Source organism: Sordaria macrospora, chromosome 2, assembly GCF_033870435.1.
Source record: "Sordaria macrospora chromosome 2, complete sequence".
NCBI classification, from domain to species: Eukaryota; Fungi; Ascomycota; class Sordariomycetes; order Sordariales; family Sordariaceae; genus Sordaria; species Sordaria macrospora.
In genome coordinates, this window is record NC_089372.1 from 496245 (window position 1) to 514880 (window position 18636).

The 18636-nt window shown below is 52.0% G+C and overlaps 3 protein-coding genes across 3 annotated transcripts; 2 read left to right on the forward strand and 1 right to left on the reverse strand.

Annotated features, from left to right (window-relative positions):
- Positions 1-1065: 1065 nt before the first annotated feature.
- Positions 1066-2801, forward strand: SMAC4_05494 (uncharacterized protein; the record flags this gene model as incomplete). The annotated part of the gene is made up of 2 exons (XM_003349163.1): positions 1066-1269; positions 1965-2801. The coding sequence occupies 2 exons, from the start codon at positions 1066-1068 to the stop codon at positions 2799-2801; spliced, it is 1041 nt and encodes a 346-aa protein (XP_003349211.1).
- Positions 2802-2880: 79 nt separating this feature from the next.
- SMAC4_05495 (uncharacterized protein) lies at positions 2881-4656 on the reverse strand. The gene is made up of 5 exons (XM_003349164.2): positions 4458-4656; positions 4144-4398; positions 3888-4091; positions 3757-3828; positions 2881-3697 (listed from the first exon to the last, which is right to left on the reverse strand). The coding sequence occupies exons 1-5, from the start codon at positions 4615-4617 to the stop codon at positions 3150-3152; spliced, it is 1239 nt and encodes a 412-aa protein (XP_003349212.2). The 5' UTR covers positions 4618-4656; the 3' UTR covers positions 2881-3149.
- Positions 4657-10968: 6312 nt separating this feature from the next.
- On the forward strand, positions 10969-14337 carry SMAC4_05496 (uncharacterized protein). The gene is made up of 2 exons (XM_003349165.2): positions 10969-13165; positions 13241-14337. The coding sequence occupies exons 1-2, from the start codon at positions 13054-13056 to the stop codon at positions 13897-13899; spliced, it is 771 nt and encodes a 256-aa protein (XP_003349213.1). The 5' UTR covers positions 10969-13053; the 3' UTR covers positions 13900-14337.
- Positions 14338-18636: the final 4299 nt, after the last annotated feature.

The window sequence follows — 18636 nt, forward strand, 5'->3', positions numbered from 1 at the left end:
GTTCATCATCCGGGTGGCCCGAATAGTTATCACTGATCAACCAGTATTGAAAAGGGCGGTCGATGAAGTGCCTCGGCATCGTCATTTGAGAATTTGGAAACAGCAAAAAGGGGTCAACGAACCCGACGAATTGGCGCTCCAAATCCGATGCACTGACGTTAACACTGGCCCGGCCCGCCAAAATGACGCCGGCAGTCATCGGTACCGATAAGATAAGGCCAATAACAACCCCTGATTGCTGAAACCATTCAGGCATCCCCTGCTCTTCCCTCCAATACCAACAAAAAAAAAGGTACCTCGGCATCTCTTCGTCTTTTCCAGATTTCCCAATCGCAAAAAATCCGAAAAATCCCCAACGCAGCAACGCAAGCGGCCGTCGTCGCAGCGCAACAACTCGCCAATCGTACCAAAACCCGAGCTACCGGGTTCAATTTCGCCCATTCGCGAATCCAAAATCCGTTTGTCATCAAACTTTCCGAACGGGACAAATAAATCCGAAACCGATCGATCGTCTCAACAAAAAACCCTTCGAGAACCCGACAAGCCCTTGGTTCGAAGACCTGAAGACCCACCGAACAACTGGGTCCCGCCCCGAGATATCCAATACCGCGATACGCTGAACACTAGGTGGACTCGTTGCTAGGAAACTAGGAGTAGGGTAGAAAGAATAAATAGAAATCATGTCCCCCGCCGTGGCCGCGTTTCCCGGTGTCGCCGCAAAGTGTGGAAGTGTTCTTCTCTGCTTCCTTCGGTCGTCCGCTCTTTGGATCGTCGTCCTTGTTGTTCTTGTGTTTGGTGGTTTGCAACGGCTTTTTGGTGTCCGTCCTCCACTTCCTTCTCCTCGATCCGGTCCTCCCGGTCCTCCCGGTCCACGTGTCTACCGACATCCGAAACCTTTACGGCGTCGATCACCTCTTCCACCGACCGCTCGCCCTTCTGCTCCGACTCCGGTCAACGCCTCGCCGGCCTCTCCTCGTCCCCCGACCGCCCGTCGAACTCCCTCCGACCTCGACTCCGGTCCAACCTAAACACACCCGACGAAACGATAGGAAAAGATACGACAAAATGGCAGTCGGAACCCTCTCCCTCTTCTACCCTGTCATCCTCCCGCTCTCAACAGCAGGCCTCCTCTATGGCGTCCACCGCCTGATGTATGTCGACTGGGCCGCCTGGGCCACCGATTTCTTTACGGGACCGGGCAGCATTAGCCGCATTCTGTTGGTGGTTTATATGGGGTTGAGCTGGAAGAACTTTCCGTTTATGTGGCATGTGAGTATTCTCCCGTTTTCCTGGCTAATGGCTGGCATTTGGGTGTGGTTGGGTTTGGGGCCGGTTGGACGGAAGGGCGAAAGAGGATTGAGAGGAGAAGGGTTGAAGAGGAGAAGAAAGGGCTGGAAAGACGAAGGGTGAGAGAGCACCGGGTGGGCAGCCGGGCGGACAGGTAGCTGGTCATCGCATCTCGCGAGAGCAGTGGTTCGGCTTGGCGTTGCTGTCGGCGCTTTACCGCGCATGCTGCTTCTCTTTGCTGTACCGTTCCTTTCTGGCTACGCCTTGTCTGCGCGGTTTGGTCTGATCTGGCTCGATCTGGTCTTGCTGGCTACCTAGATTTTGCTTGGCCTGGCTTCGTCTACTCTGCTCCTGTCCTGTCCTGTCCGGTCCGACTGCTGCTGGCTTCTACGGTCTACCTTTGCCTACGCCCTTTCACTCCTCTTTCGCTCTTCTTCCGTTCCTCTTCCCTCTCCTCGCTTCCCCGCCCTGCTCCGTGCTCCCGTCCACACCTTGTCCAACCTTGGGTCTAGCCTTGTCCAACTTCTCCCCGCTCCGCGCTCCTCTTCCCACTCGTCCTCCGCCTGTTTGCTCTCCCCTCTGTTGCCCTCCCCTCAGCCGTCCGCCTCCATCCCCCAACTCCCCTCCCTTGCCAGCCAATGTGTTCCAACAACACACTAACGAACATAAAACCGCAGATCCGCGTCTTCCACGCCTTCCTCCTCCATCTCCTCCGCCGCCCTCCCACGCCCCTCACCCCTCGCTCTTTATTCCACCCCTCCATAACCTCCTCCTACACCTCCCCCTTGGAAACCGATTACAACCTGCACAAGTCCAACTCGACCTACTTCGCCGACCTCGACGTCTCTCGTTCGCACTTGGTCACCCACTTGCTGGGTCCCGCCATGTCCGTTGTCGGCGATAATGCCAAGAACAAGCTTGTTATTGACCCTGCCGGAAACGTAGTCAAGGGTGGTTTTGGTATCGGTTTGGGCGCCGTGTTCTGTTCTTTTAGACGCGAAATCCCGCCTATGAAGGGATACGAGATGTGGAGTCGTATTCTGTCTTGGGATCGCAAGTGGTTGTATATCGTCACCCATTACGTCGTCAAGGGCAAGGTCAAGCCTACCAGCTGGGATGGCAAGAAGTTCGGCCCTACCCGCCCCAAGCTCGTCAGGACCGAGGACGGAAAGGAGGTCGACGAGAAGGATTTCACAAAGTACGTCTATGCCACCGCCATCAGCAAGTACGTCTTCAAGCTCGGTCGCTTCACTGTCCACCCCTCTATCGTCATCGAGGCCAACGGCTTGCTTCCTGAGCGTCCTGGTGAGGGATGGCGTGGCGGCGAGACCGGCACCGGTACCCCCGAAGATCTTGGTGAGATCAACGAGAACAGTGAGTGGGACTGGAAGCGTGTCGAGTACGAGCGCAGAAAGGGCATGGAGTATGCTCAGCACTTTGCTGCCTTGGATGGCGTCAACTCCTTGTTCGACGGCGGCGAGGATGGTGCCATTGGCAAGTTCCATCTCGGCTAAACCAAGGACAGAAAGAAAAGATACAAATAAGCACAGAGAGAAGAAGGTTTTGGACACTATAGACAGGAGACAATGCATGGCACGGATAAACGGCGAAAAAACAGCATTGGGAGCGAATTATGTTGAATTACTACTACTACTACTACTACTACTAGACTTTTAGGGGCGGCTCCGGGTCGCCTTCAAATATGTTGATACCCCCGGATATAGGAAGTTGGTGCTGTGTGTACAATCATGCGCGCACAACCGCAAAAATGCAACTGGCTCTCTCAAGTGCACCGAGTAGACGGGAACCTGTCATGCAGACCCTCATCATCCACTCTGCTGCTGCCAACCACACCCTCACACTCAAAACATCATGAAGCAAGCGGCCAACGCACCGACACCTGCCATGACAGTGAAACCAGCCCCTGATTGCATCGTTGAAGCACCGTTGGCCTTCGCGGTGGAAGTCGCTGCTTGAGCAGGGATGAGAAGACTAACGTCCCTGGTCACTGTAGCGGTGGCTATATTGACGGGTTGCATGACCGAGGACCAGAGAGTCTCAACCGTGCGAGCAACTGAGTACGACTCCGACGGAGCAACGATGACGACAACTGGAGGCGCTGACTGCGCGGGCATCTGAAATGTGTTCGAGCCGGGCTTGATGTTGGAGATTGTCGTCATGGGAGGGCCAGTTGGAACTGAACTGGTAGACGTTGTGGTGGTCGTAGAAGGGGTTGAAGTTGTGTCGGTGATTACAATGACTGACATGACATCAATCTCCTCGGTGGTGGTAGTGGCATATGTCGTCGTCTCTCTGCCCATCGTCGTTGTCGTCGAGACCGAGCGGGGATCAATCTCATGAACGGCCATCTCAGGCCTCTCGGTGCGGAACGTCACAGGGCCAAGGTCGTCTGTGTCGGCAATGTCAGATTGGGCTGGCCAGAGTGAGAGTGGGAATGTTGGTACTTACCCCAAGCGTTGGGAGTTGCCACGGCACGTGCTTGGAGCGTCCCGGGAGTATCATTGACCTTGATTGAAGAAGCTGGGACACATGTCGCGGGTCAGAGAGACACCAAGTGAGAGCGGAATTCTTGCACTTACCTTCGTTGACTGTAGATGGTCTGTCAGAGGCCGCGTCCGAGATCCTGCCAAAGATCGCGATGAAATCAGGGTCTTTGTCACACCCTTCGGCGCTGTAGTAGACATCCTTCGACTCCTTATTGGAACAAGGCGTATTGTTTGAAGGGCAAAGCTCGTAATGGCGAGTGTTCTTCCAGATGCATTTGTGGTCACCGTTTAGTTGACCTATGACACTGGTCAGGAAGCTGTTGAATCGAAACACTATATGTCCACTTACCTTTGGTGACTGTAGAGGTGGCGTTGTTAAAGACGTCGCTGAACTCGGGTATTTTATCACACTCTTCGCGGATCTGCCAGACAAAATGTAGCTCTTCGACAGTGTAACAAGTTGTCTCATTCGAAGGACAAATCTCCTTGGTTTGAGTGTGTTTCGAGGCGCATTTGTATTCGTCCTTCACCGAACGAGCGGCCAACTTGATCTGGTCGTCGGGAACTGAAGCTGCCATGGCACGCGCTGCGCGCGTCACAGGACCTGGAAATCACGTCGTGTGTCAGAGTATGGTCGACTCAGTACAGCCATGTTGCACTCACCCAAGGTATGTGTGGCGGCCACTTCTAAGAGCCCGGAAAAGGCGTCGTGGCATCCATCTCGGCAATGGGCGGATGATGCACCGTGGTCTTTGTGGCCCTTGGGATGCTTGTGACCCTTGTGAAAATCGTCGACCGTGGCGGCGACAGTGAGACCGGCCATGACCAGAACCAAAGGTGAAACGACTGTGGTGAGATGCATGATGAGCCGGGACGAGTAAAGATGATATCCAAAGAATGAGGGAATGAATGAATGAATGGTTGGGTTGGCAGCAAGAGAGTGTTGGGGAGACAAGAGAAGAACAAAAATGAAGAAGAATGATGATGATGATGATGGAGAAGAAGAAAAATGGATGAAGTGTCTTGGGGGACAGGCCTCTATTTGAATCCCAAGGATGCTCTCAGTTCTCGACTCCCACCTCTGTGTCTATCCGGCTCATCCTTCAGCACTTGCACGGTTCGGTGGTGTTGGCTTCCGTATTGTGGATGCGAAGACAGTGGCGGGTCAGTTCATGTCTGGCGGAGGGCAGTTGCGGTCATGATCATGGTCGATCGATCGCCGACAGCAGTCCGAGGAGGTTCTCTTGCAAAGCAAGAATGACCTTCGTGACGTGATGTGACAGGACCCACTCTTGGTCGCTGGCAATTGCGGCAACATGACCAGTCTTGGGTATGGGAAGAACGACACCATCCAGATGTTGTCTTCGAGGTGTTTTCCAGTCGCTCCTTGTTTTAGAGCATGTTGGATCTTTTCTCGGAAACATGCAGAGCTCTGGTGTTCTGTCCCGGGCCAAAAAAGCTGATCTCAGGGGCTTTTCCGGTCCCGTCGGGCATCCATCTGGATTAAGATTGTGGAAGTTGCGCTTGCCGATACCTGAACAAGAGATTGGCATGGCAGGATGGGAGTGGCTGTTCCTTCCAGCGACGTTGTTCGCTTCGTCTCACCAAGCAATGGCAGATTGGACTCAAGTGTCTTGAGAGTGCCTGCCAAATCTTGATGGAAGGTCCTGGATCGGCATCTCATGATAAGGTGCTGGCTGAAAAGGAAGGAACGGAGCGCAGGCGTTGTTGAGCTTTACAGTTGGGAAGCAACGGGAGTCAATACAGCACGCTTGACTCAGAAATGAAAATTTCACCAACGGAAGCAAGAATGTCAGGAGTGTCTCGAAGGCCTTGTTCCCCTTGAGAGCCTACTTGGCGCTTGCTCGTGAAGGAGGGCATTTGACAAAATGAGCCGAAAACTGAACATCGATATCGCCACCCTTGTGTATCTACAGCAGATTCCGGACTTCCCAGCAAAATCTTCGGCGATCTGTCAAGCGAAGGTTGTTCCTTCCATTTCTAACAGTGGACCTTTTCGGGTCCGAGACACTCGCTGCCTCTGCGGGTGCAGGTAAGAAGGAACTCTAAAGGAACTCGCATCTGTAGAAGGAAAGAGCGCCGTGAAGCTCTCCACTCGGCCACTGTTGTTTTTACACTGCAGGTCGTAGTTTCCACTTTGGATTCCGCCTTGATGTTTCCTCGTTCAGCTGTGTTTTTTTGCGGCCTCAAAGCCAAATTGCAATAAGGCAGTGGCAGGCCGGTGGCTATGAGTCGGCTCATCGCAACTCGCCTTGCTGAGGACTGTTCTTCTCCTCTCGGCATTCAGAGACGACCATGGTTGCCATGCTTGCTTGCACTTGCAAGTGCAGTGTTGAAAGAAACTAGGTCAATTGGCCATTCCTTCTTGTCAATCGTGTTGCCACCGGGACCTGAACAGAAAGAATGCACATCCAGTGAAACGACAAGAAGCAGGCCACGAAGAAGTGGCCATACACCGCCAACACCAGCCTGAGGTACACTCATCGCTATGTGCTCTTACATTCCGACCCAAAATCCGGGCCATCAGGTCTGATCCAGTCTGCTCCTCCTACACCTGGCCGGATGTCGGTCCCAGTTATGGAAAGAAGGAAGAATTCAGCCATCACCAAACTGTCGCCAAGGCAGACAGGCCATCTTCCAGCCGGGGTTGGGAAACAGGCTGGAACGAACCGGACGCTCTCAAAGCTGACTTGCCGTTAAAGAACTCAAGAAAGGTTCCGCGATCGTCGTGATCTTCAAATGTTCGATACTCTCCTGGCAGATGTTTGCTTCCTTCCCTTTGTTGCCAGCTTCCCTGCCTCGTACAGAGATGGCCAGGACCGGAAGTTCGGGAAAGGGAGGACATCGGACCTTGGGAGGGGCCACTCACTTTCACCCCCGTCTCTTTGACATCACGCCCGGATGCGATGTTCCGTTTATGTCAACCACACCAAACTGTGGGAATGACAGCAGGACGGAAAGTAGGAGACCACATCCAGATCCATGACACAGCCTTCTACCTCCGAAGTGGCGATTGTACTCCGAGTACCAGTTACAACCGGTACATGATGCCACATGATGCCACTATCGACACATGTGAATGCCTATGCTCAACCGTTATGATGTCCACACCGGGTTAGAAGCGAGCCATTTGAGCTGTTCAACTTCCACAAAGCCTCGCTACCGACAGATGCCATCCACGGTTTGTCAGACCTTGTTGTTTCCTGCAGGTCTTGTTTGTCCAGCAAGCGATGCACGCGAGACAAGCGCATCGCTTCCACACCCTCGGATCTTCCCCGACAAGTCAGGCTCATCCAGAAAGCCTCTAGAAGTGGTGATGATGAACAACGGGTGGTGGGTAACGAGCGGGGTCGCTGCTTCTGACATGGTGTTGGGAAATGATCAAGCGCGCCCACCGCATGTTAGTCAACAAGGCTTCGGCCGTTCTGAAATGACAAGTCAATAGCATGGATGGTCCCTTCTTTGGTAGGTATCAACAAAGGAAGCATCCCGTCATGAGTCTTTTCCCCCTTCCACATCGATAACAGCCTGCATACCGAAGATGCAAAGCAGTTACCCTCCACAACTCACTCATGTGAATGCAACACATTGCGCTTTGTCAGCGCCATCAGCCATCAGCCATCACTGGCACCGCAACTGAACGGCACAGTCTCTCTTACTCGCCGTTCCTTCATAAACTGTCTTGACTATTGGAATTTCGCAACCCCAAAAGAGGAAGCCATCAAGCGACACGGCTAATCGGCACTCCAAACTCCCGAAGAAGGTTGCAACTCGCCTTTTCTCAGTTCGGTTTTCCAACTTCTTCTCGAGCAGTATCAAACCAGGGAGTAAACACCACACGGGTCGATTCTCGCGGCAACCATCCAATCCACTTCTTCCTTGGCTTCTTTCGACGCCGCAGAGGAGCATAGAAGATTGCACGAAGAATGGGAAGCGAGTAGAGATGCAACCACGTTCTGTTGGACTATTAGACGCAGGTAATACTGCATTCCATTTCTCGCGTTGCTTGTAAGCGAGCTAAGCGAGGAAACGTTGTTGATAACGTGCTGGTAATGTGAATGTTGGGCCGGGTGGTAAACGCGACCTGGAGGACTGTGTTCTCGACCGGTTGTGGGAAGAAGTGCTCAAAGCGAGCGGGAGCCTGCCTGTGATCCAGACTTGCACGTCTGGTAGTATTCAGTTGATTGACGACATGAATTATCAATTTATTGACAGAGTGAAAAGTTACCGAAGAGCGGGGAAAAGATGGTATCTCGAAGTTTCCGTCCCAAAAGAAAGAAAGAAGAATTACATTAGCGTCAACCCCGAATGAAGTTGCATTTTCATTTTCGCAAATCGCAATTATTTCGTGCTCCACAAGCTGCACCAACACCACATTAGTTTCCCCACTTATGCGCGTATAAGCGCTGAAGCTGCATTTCAAATTTTTTCCATTGGCTACGCTTACGCCATCAGCGGAGACGTGCTGCATGGCGCTTTTGGCGTCACATACAGACGCAGAGAGACGCGGTGCGGAGCAAGCGAAGCGGAGACGAGCCCGGTCTTCATGTCTTGGGAATATTGGAATCCCGGCCTTTGAAGATTGAGAGTTATGACCGTACATATGCACAAAATTCTCGCTCGGTCAATGGCTTCAACCGGCAAAGATTGATAGCTCCCCATGTGCTAACCGCATGTTGATGTTGCACTGCTTTTTGAGCGAGGACGAGAGAACGAGTGAGGGAATGCCGGTCGGCACTGTGGTCGCCGCAGCTTCTGCATCTGATCCATCATGGCTGATGGCCGGTTGAGGAGGCCGGTTGACTGCCGAATTTTCTTGCTTTTTGGTTCCTACAAGGCTGAAAGCTGGGTTTTATTTGTTCCTATTGTCATGCGGTAGAAATCATGGAAGACGACTGGGTTGTCTAGTGACTTCTAGCCCAAATAATCAACAGTTGGGTTAGCTTGGGCACTTGGGCGGTGCAAGGTTCTCTTGGACTTTGGCTGGGGATTATCGAATATTCTAGTTTCTCTGAACAATAGGAGATGCCTCGAGTGCGGGGTGACGACCTGCTTAATCCATCAAAAATTGGGCATCTGGTTAACTTTCGGCATCCTCCCAGGCCGAAGGCATCCCATCGGACGCCGGTTCTCGGCAAACCGTTCGTGCGTCCCATCCTCGCTCGGTGTTTCCAAGGGTCTCGTGAAATCCACCCCGTGCCGTTGGAACGCAGCACCGATAGCATAGCTCCACAATAAAGAAATTCAAAAGGACATTGGTCACTAGGGACAGAAAGTCCGAAGCGATGCATCGCATTTTACGGAATTTTGGACATCCGGAGATATGCGCTCAAGTGTGGGTAGGCTCGTAGGGTTGAAGATGCAACGTAGGCTTGGGGCGTAGAAGGATGGAGGGAGAGTGACCTTCTGTTGATGGATGCTTTTTTCTCACGCCAGCTTACTGCCGTGTTACGTGTTGGGTCCTTTTGAATGCCGAGAGAACTCAAAAGAGTTTCGTGGGATGAGGTGGGATTGGTGGTAAGAGGTCCCGTGTGGCTTTGCGATGAGGATGACAATGTCATGGTCGAATCTTGGTTCTAAATCTGACAAGCATTGTTGGCTTCGTGGGATTTTCATTCCAGGTTGGCAGGTATCTTCACCTTGAATGACATGACCGAAAGAGAAGGTGACTATCGGCAAGGAATTTTGAAACTATTCAGTAGAAATATTTCCCGTAGGGCATCGTGGAAATATGACGACGGTTTCAAAATCTCGCGGGGAATGTTGTACCGCTTGGACGTGTTAATCTATTTCTTACTGTTTGGTAACGAAGCTGTTACTCGTGTGCTGACCGGGGTTGGGACCGACCCAACGTACTGTGATGATACCGATGATCAGACACCGAGCTCCAGAAAGATCACCAACAATCTATAATTCAGATGCATCTTGTTTATTGAACACCATCAAGATAATATTGGGCCAATTGACCTATCATGTTCAAATCTGTTGCGCTACAAAAATACTCTGTCGGTATGTCAGATGGGCTTTTTGGGTTCGGTTTGGTGATGGTGGGATGGGGGCCTATTTCGAGAGCCTCCATCTTCTTGGGTAAAATTCGCTGCGCCGTCGAACTACGGTTTCCTATAGTAACAGTTTACTCGAAAATAGCCGAGTAATATAGTCAGCGACGCCATCCAGCCTATCGAGTGTTGATGCCCTTCGGCGATGTCATCGTTCTTGCTATCGTCAAGTCTTGGCAGCCCGAAATGCGGGGTTTTTAGTGATGCTACCGTGCTCCAGGTGCTGAAACGCGATCTGGCTGGGGAGAGCCAAGAGGTGTCATTCCGTCAGTTTCGCGAAGATCGGTTGAAGCTGTGATGTCTGGGCAATCGAGCATGTCGTGCTCCTGGGACGTTTGTGATGAACTCCGGATGGCCTTCCGTCAGACAAGGGAAGACAATGGAAAAGCAACTGAGTTTGTCTCAAACAGTTTTCCGGGATGGACTCCGACAGCCTGGAAAGCGATTTCCGTCCCTTGTCTCTCACTGTGAGAGTTGCCTGACAGGGAGAGAACAAGGAGATGGCCGAGCGCAAGCAAGCATGGCAAGCAAGCAATCACGGGAAATAAATCCTGCAACGAACTGGCAAGGGAAAAAAGGGAGAAAGAAAACGACGTTCTCGGCCTTGATAGCTAGAGATCAGCAATCTTGTTGCCTGGGAACGGTCAAGTGTGTTGGCTCGGTGAGGAAAAAAACCCTGATGTCCATCCGCCATCCGAGTCCGCGCAAGTTGAACCCTTGCCGGAAGTGACAGCCGGCAACGTGCACTCAACGCAGGGGCGTGAAGAACGTGCAGAAGCGAGGAAACGAAACAGCCCTAACAATATTGGCCAGTTTCAATCGACCGACTTGTTTTCTCGCCGTTGACTTCGTCTCGCCATGCAATGTTGCTATCTTCATTGCAATCTTGAATTGTCCCTTTGTGTTTTGACGATGATGTTGTGGTGGTGAGGACAACAACCCGTCCCTCGTCCCGCCCGCCTCCGCAATGCGCCCACAGACGGAAGCACAAGCAACCGACAGAGTCACAGAGGACGACGGGCCAAGCGAGCCAAGATTGCGTGCAACCACAACATCGGGCCCTCGCCGGACTTTTGAAGCATGTTGCCGTTCTCTTCCGTGAGAGTGCCAAAAATACCCAAATCGAGAGGAAGACGAGGGTGGGAAAGAACAGATGCGCCGTCAATGGTGGACACGACGCTGGGCGGGGGTTTCCTGGGCTAAATCGAGTGCCTTAAGCGGGTGCAGATCGGGCTAATCCCAAACAGGCCTAATGATTTCCTTTTGCATATGATTCACCAATCAGAGAAGTACAAAGTCTGCCAAGTTTGATGAGTTAGCCGCGCATCGGCTTGGTGGAGCTGGGCGGAAACCGAAAAGTGGACAAGCAGCGACCCCGAGCTCCGACAACGTCAAGTCCTCCTTCCACCAAATGTCAAGCGAATGTGACTTTCCATCCTTTCACCGTTCCGACTTCCGCTTTGCTTCCACTTGCTTGCTTCTTTTTTGCCCACTACAATACACCAAGAAAACTCTGCCAGCTCAATTGATTGCCGCCTCAAGGCTGTCGCCACCTTCGTTTCTGGCCTTCACCACGGTGTCAATATTCCCAGCGACCCGTCTGCCGTCCGGCCGTCCCAGCCGTCGGTCGTCAAAGACATGTCTCGGGTCATTGCCTCGGCGCCCGCAGGTCTCGCCAGAGAATCACGCTGCAGTCTCGGGATTCACTCTGATGATGTGTCGACAAGCAAGCAGCCCAAGGGAACCGGCAAAGTTGCCCATGTTTTCTCACTTTTGAAGGTCGACATTTTGCCCGCCGAGTTTGGCGCCCGTCAACAATCCCTCCTCATCTCGTTAATGCGTTCAGAATAACTTGACACTTACACTACCTTACCTAACGAGGCCCATTGAACAGGCCAAGCGCTATCTACTCCCACTGGCCCTTGGACACACAGCCAAGGCATTTTCCCTCCACCGAAACAATCAACAGAAACACAGCAGCGGGCACTGAGGAACACGGCCACCGGCACCATCGCGTCGAAATATCAACAATGAACTATTGCACCCGTTTTCGTCCAATGGCGGATACTTGCCGGAGAGAGACGCCTTGTGGCCTTGTGCAAGTCCTTGATGTCGCTTGTGGTGCCATGCCAGCCATGCCAGCCGTGGGAGCTATAGGTTGCAATATTGAAGCCTCATCCTGGGATGCATAATACAAGTGTACCTCTACGGCGTGTAAAGTCTTGGAAGGGTTGCCAGGAAGCCAGGGTGGTGGTTACTGTGGGATGAGATGCACCCTTGCGGACTTTTTAGACGCAATTCTCTGGGCATTCCCTGGGCGAAAAAGAGCAAGTCCTCGAGATTGTTGGGGACGTACACTTTTGCGACCGATACCTTCCATCATCCTTCATCCGAACTCATAAACGACGGCCGCTTATTCTAGACGGCGAGCGAGCGTCTCCCAAAATTGCCTTCCTCTTCTGTCTGTCTGGTTGTCTTATCCATCTCCCCTACCTATGCCACCTAGCATGGTATCAATACTACTACATGGGACATGAGATATGAGCATGGGCCTCGTTTGCCTGTTCTCCTCCTCCATCTGTCCCCGGATCATCACGATACCTTTGTTGCCAGTGCAAAAGAGCTTCGTGTTCTCTTACACGGTTGTTCTCCTCCTGCAGAAAGACAAAACAGAACACTGTCAGAGCCCCTTCAGACCCATCCAACCGGTTCTGCATATCGCTTAGAACAAGATGTGTTTGCTTTTCTACAGTATCTTTTCTGCCCCGGTCACTGACCCTGGACCTCGCCCTTGCCCAGGTCAGCGGACAAACGGCCGTGCTTAGACTAGTGTTGACAGCCACGTTCTGACCCCCGGTCAATGATGGCCTAAGATCCGGCCCCGGCCCACACCACCTCACCCACTCAGACATTCCTTTACTCTGCCTCGCTGGGCTACCATATATACTTTGGAAGTCCTGCCGTTTTTATCCCAAAACTTTTTGGAGTCATGATCATCGGTCTTAGTCTTGTCTTGTCTACGCCGTCTTCTTACTCAACCCTTAACCCCTCTGGTCAGATCTTCTAGAAGCTTTAATACTTCGCTTCGTCCGTCCATCATCAGAAGTTCTCAACACTCGACGATCACTTCCACTCACGACTTCCTCGAGTTCTCTTCATCCTCATACACATCAGCCACAATGGTTTCCACAAAGAGCCTTCTCCTTGCTGCCTTCACAACAATAACAGCATACGCTGCTCCCACCAAGGGCCCTTGCAAGTCCCTAACACCAACTCTTCCTACCACAGGAGGTTAGCTCCCAGCCCAACCCAACCCATTAACATTCACGCACTTGCAGCCATCCAATGCTAACACACTCCTTCCAGGTGACGAACTAGTAGCCCCCTCTCCCACCGCCCGCCTCAAGAAAATCGTCATCGGTCACGGCATCCAAAACTACACCTGCAGCGCTCCCGACGCCACGCCCTCCGCAACCGGCGCTCTCGCCGTCCTCTACGACGTAACCACTCTCTACCCCGGTCTCTCCAAGTCCGCTCTCTCCTCAGAAGCCTTCAACGCCCTCCCACATGCTCTCCTCTGGGACCGTCCCGTCCCGCTAAACCGGCCTTCAAACTCTTCGTACTCCGCCGACACTTCGGCCCCCTTTCCAGCGCACAACGACCTCAAGGGCCTAGCCAACTATCCCTCGCTCAAATACGCCGGTCACCATTTTTTTGATACGGTTGGCACCCCGACGTTTGATCTTGATGTCTCCGGGATGAAAGCTGTTGTCATGAAGACGGGGAACGTCGCGGCGCCGAAGGATGCTGATAAGGGGGTGCTAAACACGGGGGCGGTGGCCTGGTTGACGCTGGCAGATACGGGCAAGGGGATGAGCAAGGGGGTCAATTTGGTTTATAGGGTTTTGACGGCTGGCGGAAATCCTGAGGCTTGTGACAGTGCTGCTGTGTCTGCTAAGGAGACGGGGGGAGTACAGGTGCAGAGTGTGCCGTATACGACTTTCTATTGGTTTTATGAGCAGTAAACCATGGTAGATTGTTGCTTGAGGGGTAGAGGATAGGGAAACATGGTTGATGGTGATGAAAAGTTGAGGGACTGGGCACGGTTGGAGTTACGGTCTTTTGTCTTTCTGTCTTTTTAGCCTCGTTTGCAACGGCGTTCTGGTTTTGGAATCTTGGTCGGTCGGCGGCAGCATTTGCATCCTTTCTTTCTCTTTCTTCGTTTACACCTTGGGCTCACACCTTTAGATCTCTCTCGTTAAATACCCACTGCACGCTTTATATATTAATCTGACTCTATACCCCATCCCTTCATCCTCTGCATCTTTTTTCGTTCTCGTGTCTCCCATTTTGTCGGCCGATTTCAGGTTCTTGTCCTTTTCTTGCCCCATCCGGCAACTTGCCAGCCGCCAGCCTGCTCAGTCAGTGGCTTTGCTCGCCACACGCACCCTTTGCATTGCATCGCATATTTTCAACTTCCATTTCAGCGTTCCTTGGCTTCAATTGCGCAGTGCTTGCAGCCGGCGAATCACCACCCAGGTAGGCCGTTGTTCATCAAGGTTCTCGCGGTTCCATTTCGAAATTTCCCGCACGAGATTCTCAACTTCAGAAGCAGCGACGGGAAATTCGGAGGGCCGGCCGTTCGAGAACTGAATCCTCTTCGGAACAGTACCAAGCGCCTTTTCCAACCTTACGAATGACGGGAAATCACTTACGACCTTTTAAACATGCGTTGAGATTTCCCAGCTTTCCACTGCTGCCCGAACGAACACCAAGGTTGGGTCGTTCCCGGTTCTTGTGCCTGGTATCCGGAAATTCGAGCAGTCTTGCGGCTTTGGGCAGAACCGAGTTCATGCAAACAGCATCCGATCCGCGTCAATGCCTGGCTTCATGTGCATTTCTTGTTTTTTTTTCCCCGCTGTGCGTGTTGGAGATTGGGAATCAGAAAATGTGGCCTTCTCGTCCGGGAACAATATTCGTCTCGCTTGGAGGGGCTGGGGTGATAAAAGGTCTGCTCCTCCCAGAGTCTCGAACTCGTTTCCTCCTCCTCCACTCTTCTCAGCAAATGAATCACACACAAACACTTCAACACCATCAACAGTATCGACCCCATCACGACACCAATTGATATATCCACACAATCAAAATGTCAACACATAGCATACCGGCACACCAGCTTACCAACTCCATCAGCACCGTTATCACACTGGCACCATCGACACCTCCATCACCATTGACATTATCATCACCATCATCACACCACCACACACGGCCCCAACACACCAACACTTCGTCACCGAAACCACCACCACCACTAACACCACGAGCACTACTCGCACTACTGTCACTACTAACTACTCGCACTACTGTCACTACTAACTACTCGCACTACTATCACTACTAACTACTAGTACCATTGACACCATTGACACCCGCTCGATATCCCTCTCACAGTGTCACCACTTAATATATTGACGCTACAGTGGATCTCTTTCTCTCCGTCTCTCTTATCCTCTCCGTCTCTCTTATCCTCTCCGTCTCTCTTATCCTCTCCGTCTCTCTTATCCTCTCCGTCTACATTCCCGCCCCGGGATCCCCGCCTTCTCGACCTCGTCTACCCCAATCCCGCATACCGAGATTTGACCAGCCAGACTCCCGTCCATGAAGAAGGATTACCGAGCCATCCGCAAACTTGTTTGCGTACTTTTTCTCTCCACTTTCTCTTTCGCTTCCATTCTTCCCTTCAGTTTCTCCGTTACCAATGCCTACCTGCCCTGCGTTGTCCTTCCAGCCACCACGGCCGCCGGTCTACAACTTTGCTCGTCGTCGGGCCAGCCACCACCAACCATATCCTAGCAGTTCATTTGTTTGCTTTCCTCTTCCAAACCGCGACTCTTTTTTCCCAACACTGGGCTTCATGAATATCATAATCTCAACAATACAGAGTCCCTCTTATTCTTCCTCTTGCACGTCGCTGGCGCTGGCGCTGGCTGACCAGTAGCACCCTGAATTTCCCTTTCACTTGCCCGACAGAGCTCATGCCCTTCCTTGATTCCCTTTGTGATCCAGCATATATCAGCCGGAATGTTTTTCCATGTTTCCTCCCGACCGACAGACCGACCGGTCTTCTTGAACAGTTCAACTAGCATCCATCCGCTGATGGCCAATCGACTATCTATCTATTGCCCGCACCCGCACCTGGCTGGCCACCATTTCTTCCGCACCTTCATCAACACCGGGGCACCGGCCGGCCGGTACAAACCCCGAGAATGGATACACACACGGAAGGAAGGAACAACGTTCCTATGGATATACCTCCCCTTGCCTAACATCGCACCCAGTCGTGCCCTTCCTCCCTCCCCACGGAGATCTTGACACCGATCCTGGCCCGTATCCCTATCCCGTCTGGACAGCCGGATCCAACCCCTACACCCATATGAGAAATCGAAAATACCCTCGTCCTCAGCCCCCAGTGGCAAGCCGGATCTGGAGCCAGGCCCAAACCCAACTTCAACCACAGACACACGGCACTGGGACAAACGCAGCGGTCCTACACATCCCAGTTAGCTGGAAATATACAATCCCACTGGCCACTCCCTCTACTGGACTGCCCCCTTTCTTATTCTTTTCTTTCCCTGTTTTCCTTCCTTTTCTTCTCCTCTTCTTCTCTTTCTCTTTCTCTCTTCATTTCTTTCCGTCTTCTTCCCCTTTCCTTTCAGTCATTTCCATCTTTCTATCTTCCTTCATCTTTCCATTTCTCCTTCCCCTTTTCGTGCGTGTTGTGCTTCTCATCTCTTTGCTCTCTTTTTCTTTATTTTTCTTTTTTTTTCTCTTTTCTTCCAAATCAAAAGCCAATGATGAAAATCACCAAGAAGCCACTTCATCTCGACTCGAACCACCACTTTTACCAGCACCACCAGCAGCTAAGGTGATGCGGCTGACGCTCACGCGATGTCTCTTCCATCAAAGCAGTGCCTGGCGGTTAGTAGAGGTGGCGAGTTCGATTCCGAGATGACCCGACGGAGGGATCAACTTATCAACTCTATCAACGAACGAACGGTCAACGGTTAATGGTCAAATAGCGAAGGACTCAACACGTGGGAAAGGAAATGGAGTCTCCAAAGCCGCTTCAACCCTTCTGTCACTGGTCCAAAGCGGTCAAACAGAAGAAGAAGCAGGTTGAGGAGGCCGTCGAGGTCGTCGAGAGTAAGTCAAGAGTCAAGAGTCAGAAGTCAATAGTCGAGTCAAACCAAACAGCAGTAACCGACCCATCCATCCATCCCAGCAGGCCGAGCGAAAAAGAGTTCGAAGTAACAGAAGAAAGGAGCTAGGCGCCGATGCCTGCCTGTACAGTTTACTGAACAGCTACCGTCGGTCGACCGATGACCCTTTTTCTTCCGCTTAATCCACTCCAATGCGCTTGTGAACTTACTGAGTGGGCTGGTAGGTTGCTGGTTGCTTGCTTGCTTGCTCGGTTGCTGGTAACCTTCCACTTCCCACAGTTCCAGCAGCACAAGCCAGAGAACGAAGTGACTGAAGATCACCGAATTCAAAGCTCGGGGGGATACATGAGTGTCGCGTACCGTAGTATGACGATACCCCCTCTGAATCTTGGTTTCGTGTTCTTCGCTCCTTTTTTTCCTCGCTTGCGGGGCTGTGGACTTGGTTACTCGGTTGGCTACTCGTTAACTTGGTTGGCTTGGTTGGTTGGTTGTTCTGCTCGTGGGATCGTAAGAACCCCTTGCCAGACACCTCCTCCTCGTCAAGTCTTCAACTCCTCAACGACTCTCTCAACAGCTCTTGACCCCTCTCAACACCTCCAACATCTCCCCAACCCCCGGTCTCCATCACGACTCACCAGTCAACACCCACCCACATCCCATCAATGAGTACCAATGACCAAAGCAAAAAGCGTGAATGGAGGAGCTACGTGCACCAGTGCCGCCTTTTGCTTGGTGGGCTTTGAGCTGCCTCACCCGCAGTTCTTGCTCATCCGGTCACTCGGTCACTTCTTCCTTCCTTCCCAGCCCAGCCCAACCCAGCCCAACTACATCTGTCGATATCAACATCAATCACCAAGACCAAGATCAGACATCGAACCCAGTTAAAGACTAGAGCGAAGAAGTGTGAATGGAGGTTCAAGCTTAACAAGTTGCTCTTGGGCTTGTTTTTCCGGGTGTTCTCCAGACCCTTCCAGTGCCGCTTCTTTTGCTTTGGGTCTTTGGACTTTTTGGTTGGTTATTTCTGGTCATGGGATTGGGGTTGGGATTGATATGATATGATGGATTGGATGGGTGAGCTGAGATGAGGTGAGTTGGGCTGATGGGATGGTGGGTGGGTGAAATGGGTTAGCGGGTTGGTGGGTTGGATGGTTGGTGGGTTGGATGGTTGGTGTTGGACACTCGTTGATCGCGACCGTCGTTGGCCATTGCTGCCGTTCGTTGAATCCGTTGTTCGATTGTGATATTGAAATTTGATTCTTGAATCCCGTCGGGAAGCGTGTCTGGCCCTCACAAGGCATATGGACATACTCACCAGTTCAGCATACAGATACACGAGTCTATCTCGTCGTGGGCTGCAGTGAGGATTACGCTTGGTGGCTATCTGAGGCACTTTTACTCCTTTCGCCCTTTGCTTTCCAATCATGTTTTGCTACTTTTGCGTCCTTTTGATGTTTAGGTTGCCTGCTCCGCCGTCATTCCTTCCTCTTATCCTTCCACTTGTTTTGACAGGGCACTATGTCCAATTCTAGTCCCGCTATC

Coding starts and splice junctions, on each gene's coding strand:
- SMAC4_05495 (XM_003349164.2), bottom strand. CDS start 4,617: ATGGCCGGTCTCACTGTCGCCGCCACGGTCGACGATTTTCACAAGGGT. Junction 4,399..4,457: donor GGCCGCCACACATACCTTGG/GTGAGTGCAACA, acceptor CGTGATTTCCAG/GTCCTGTGACGCGCGCAGCG. Junction 3,829..3,887: donor ACCATCTACAGTCAACGAAG/GTAAGTGCAAGA, acceptor CATGTGTCCCAG/CTTCTTCAATCAAGGTCAAT.
- SMAC4_05496 (XM_003349165.2), top strand. CDS start 13,054: ATGGTTTCCACAAAGAGCCTTCTCCTTGCTGCCTTCACAACAATAACA. Junction 13,166..13,240: donor AACTCTTCCTACCACAGGAG/GTTAGCTCCCAG, acceptor CACTCCTTCCAG/GTGACGAACTAGTAGCCCCC.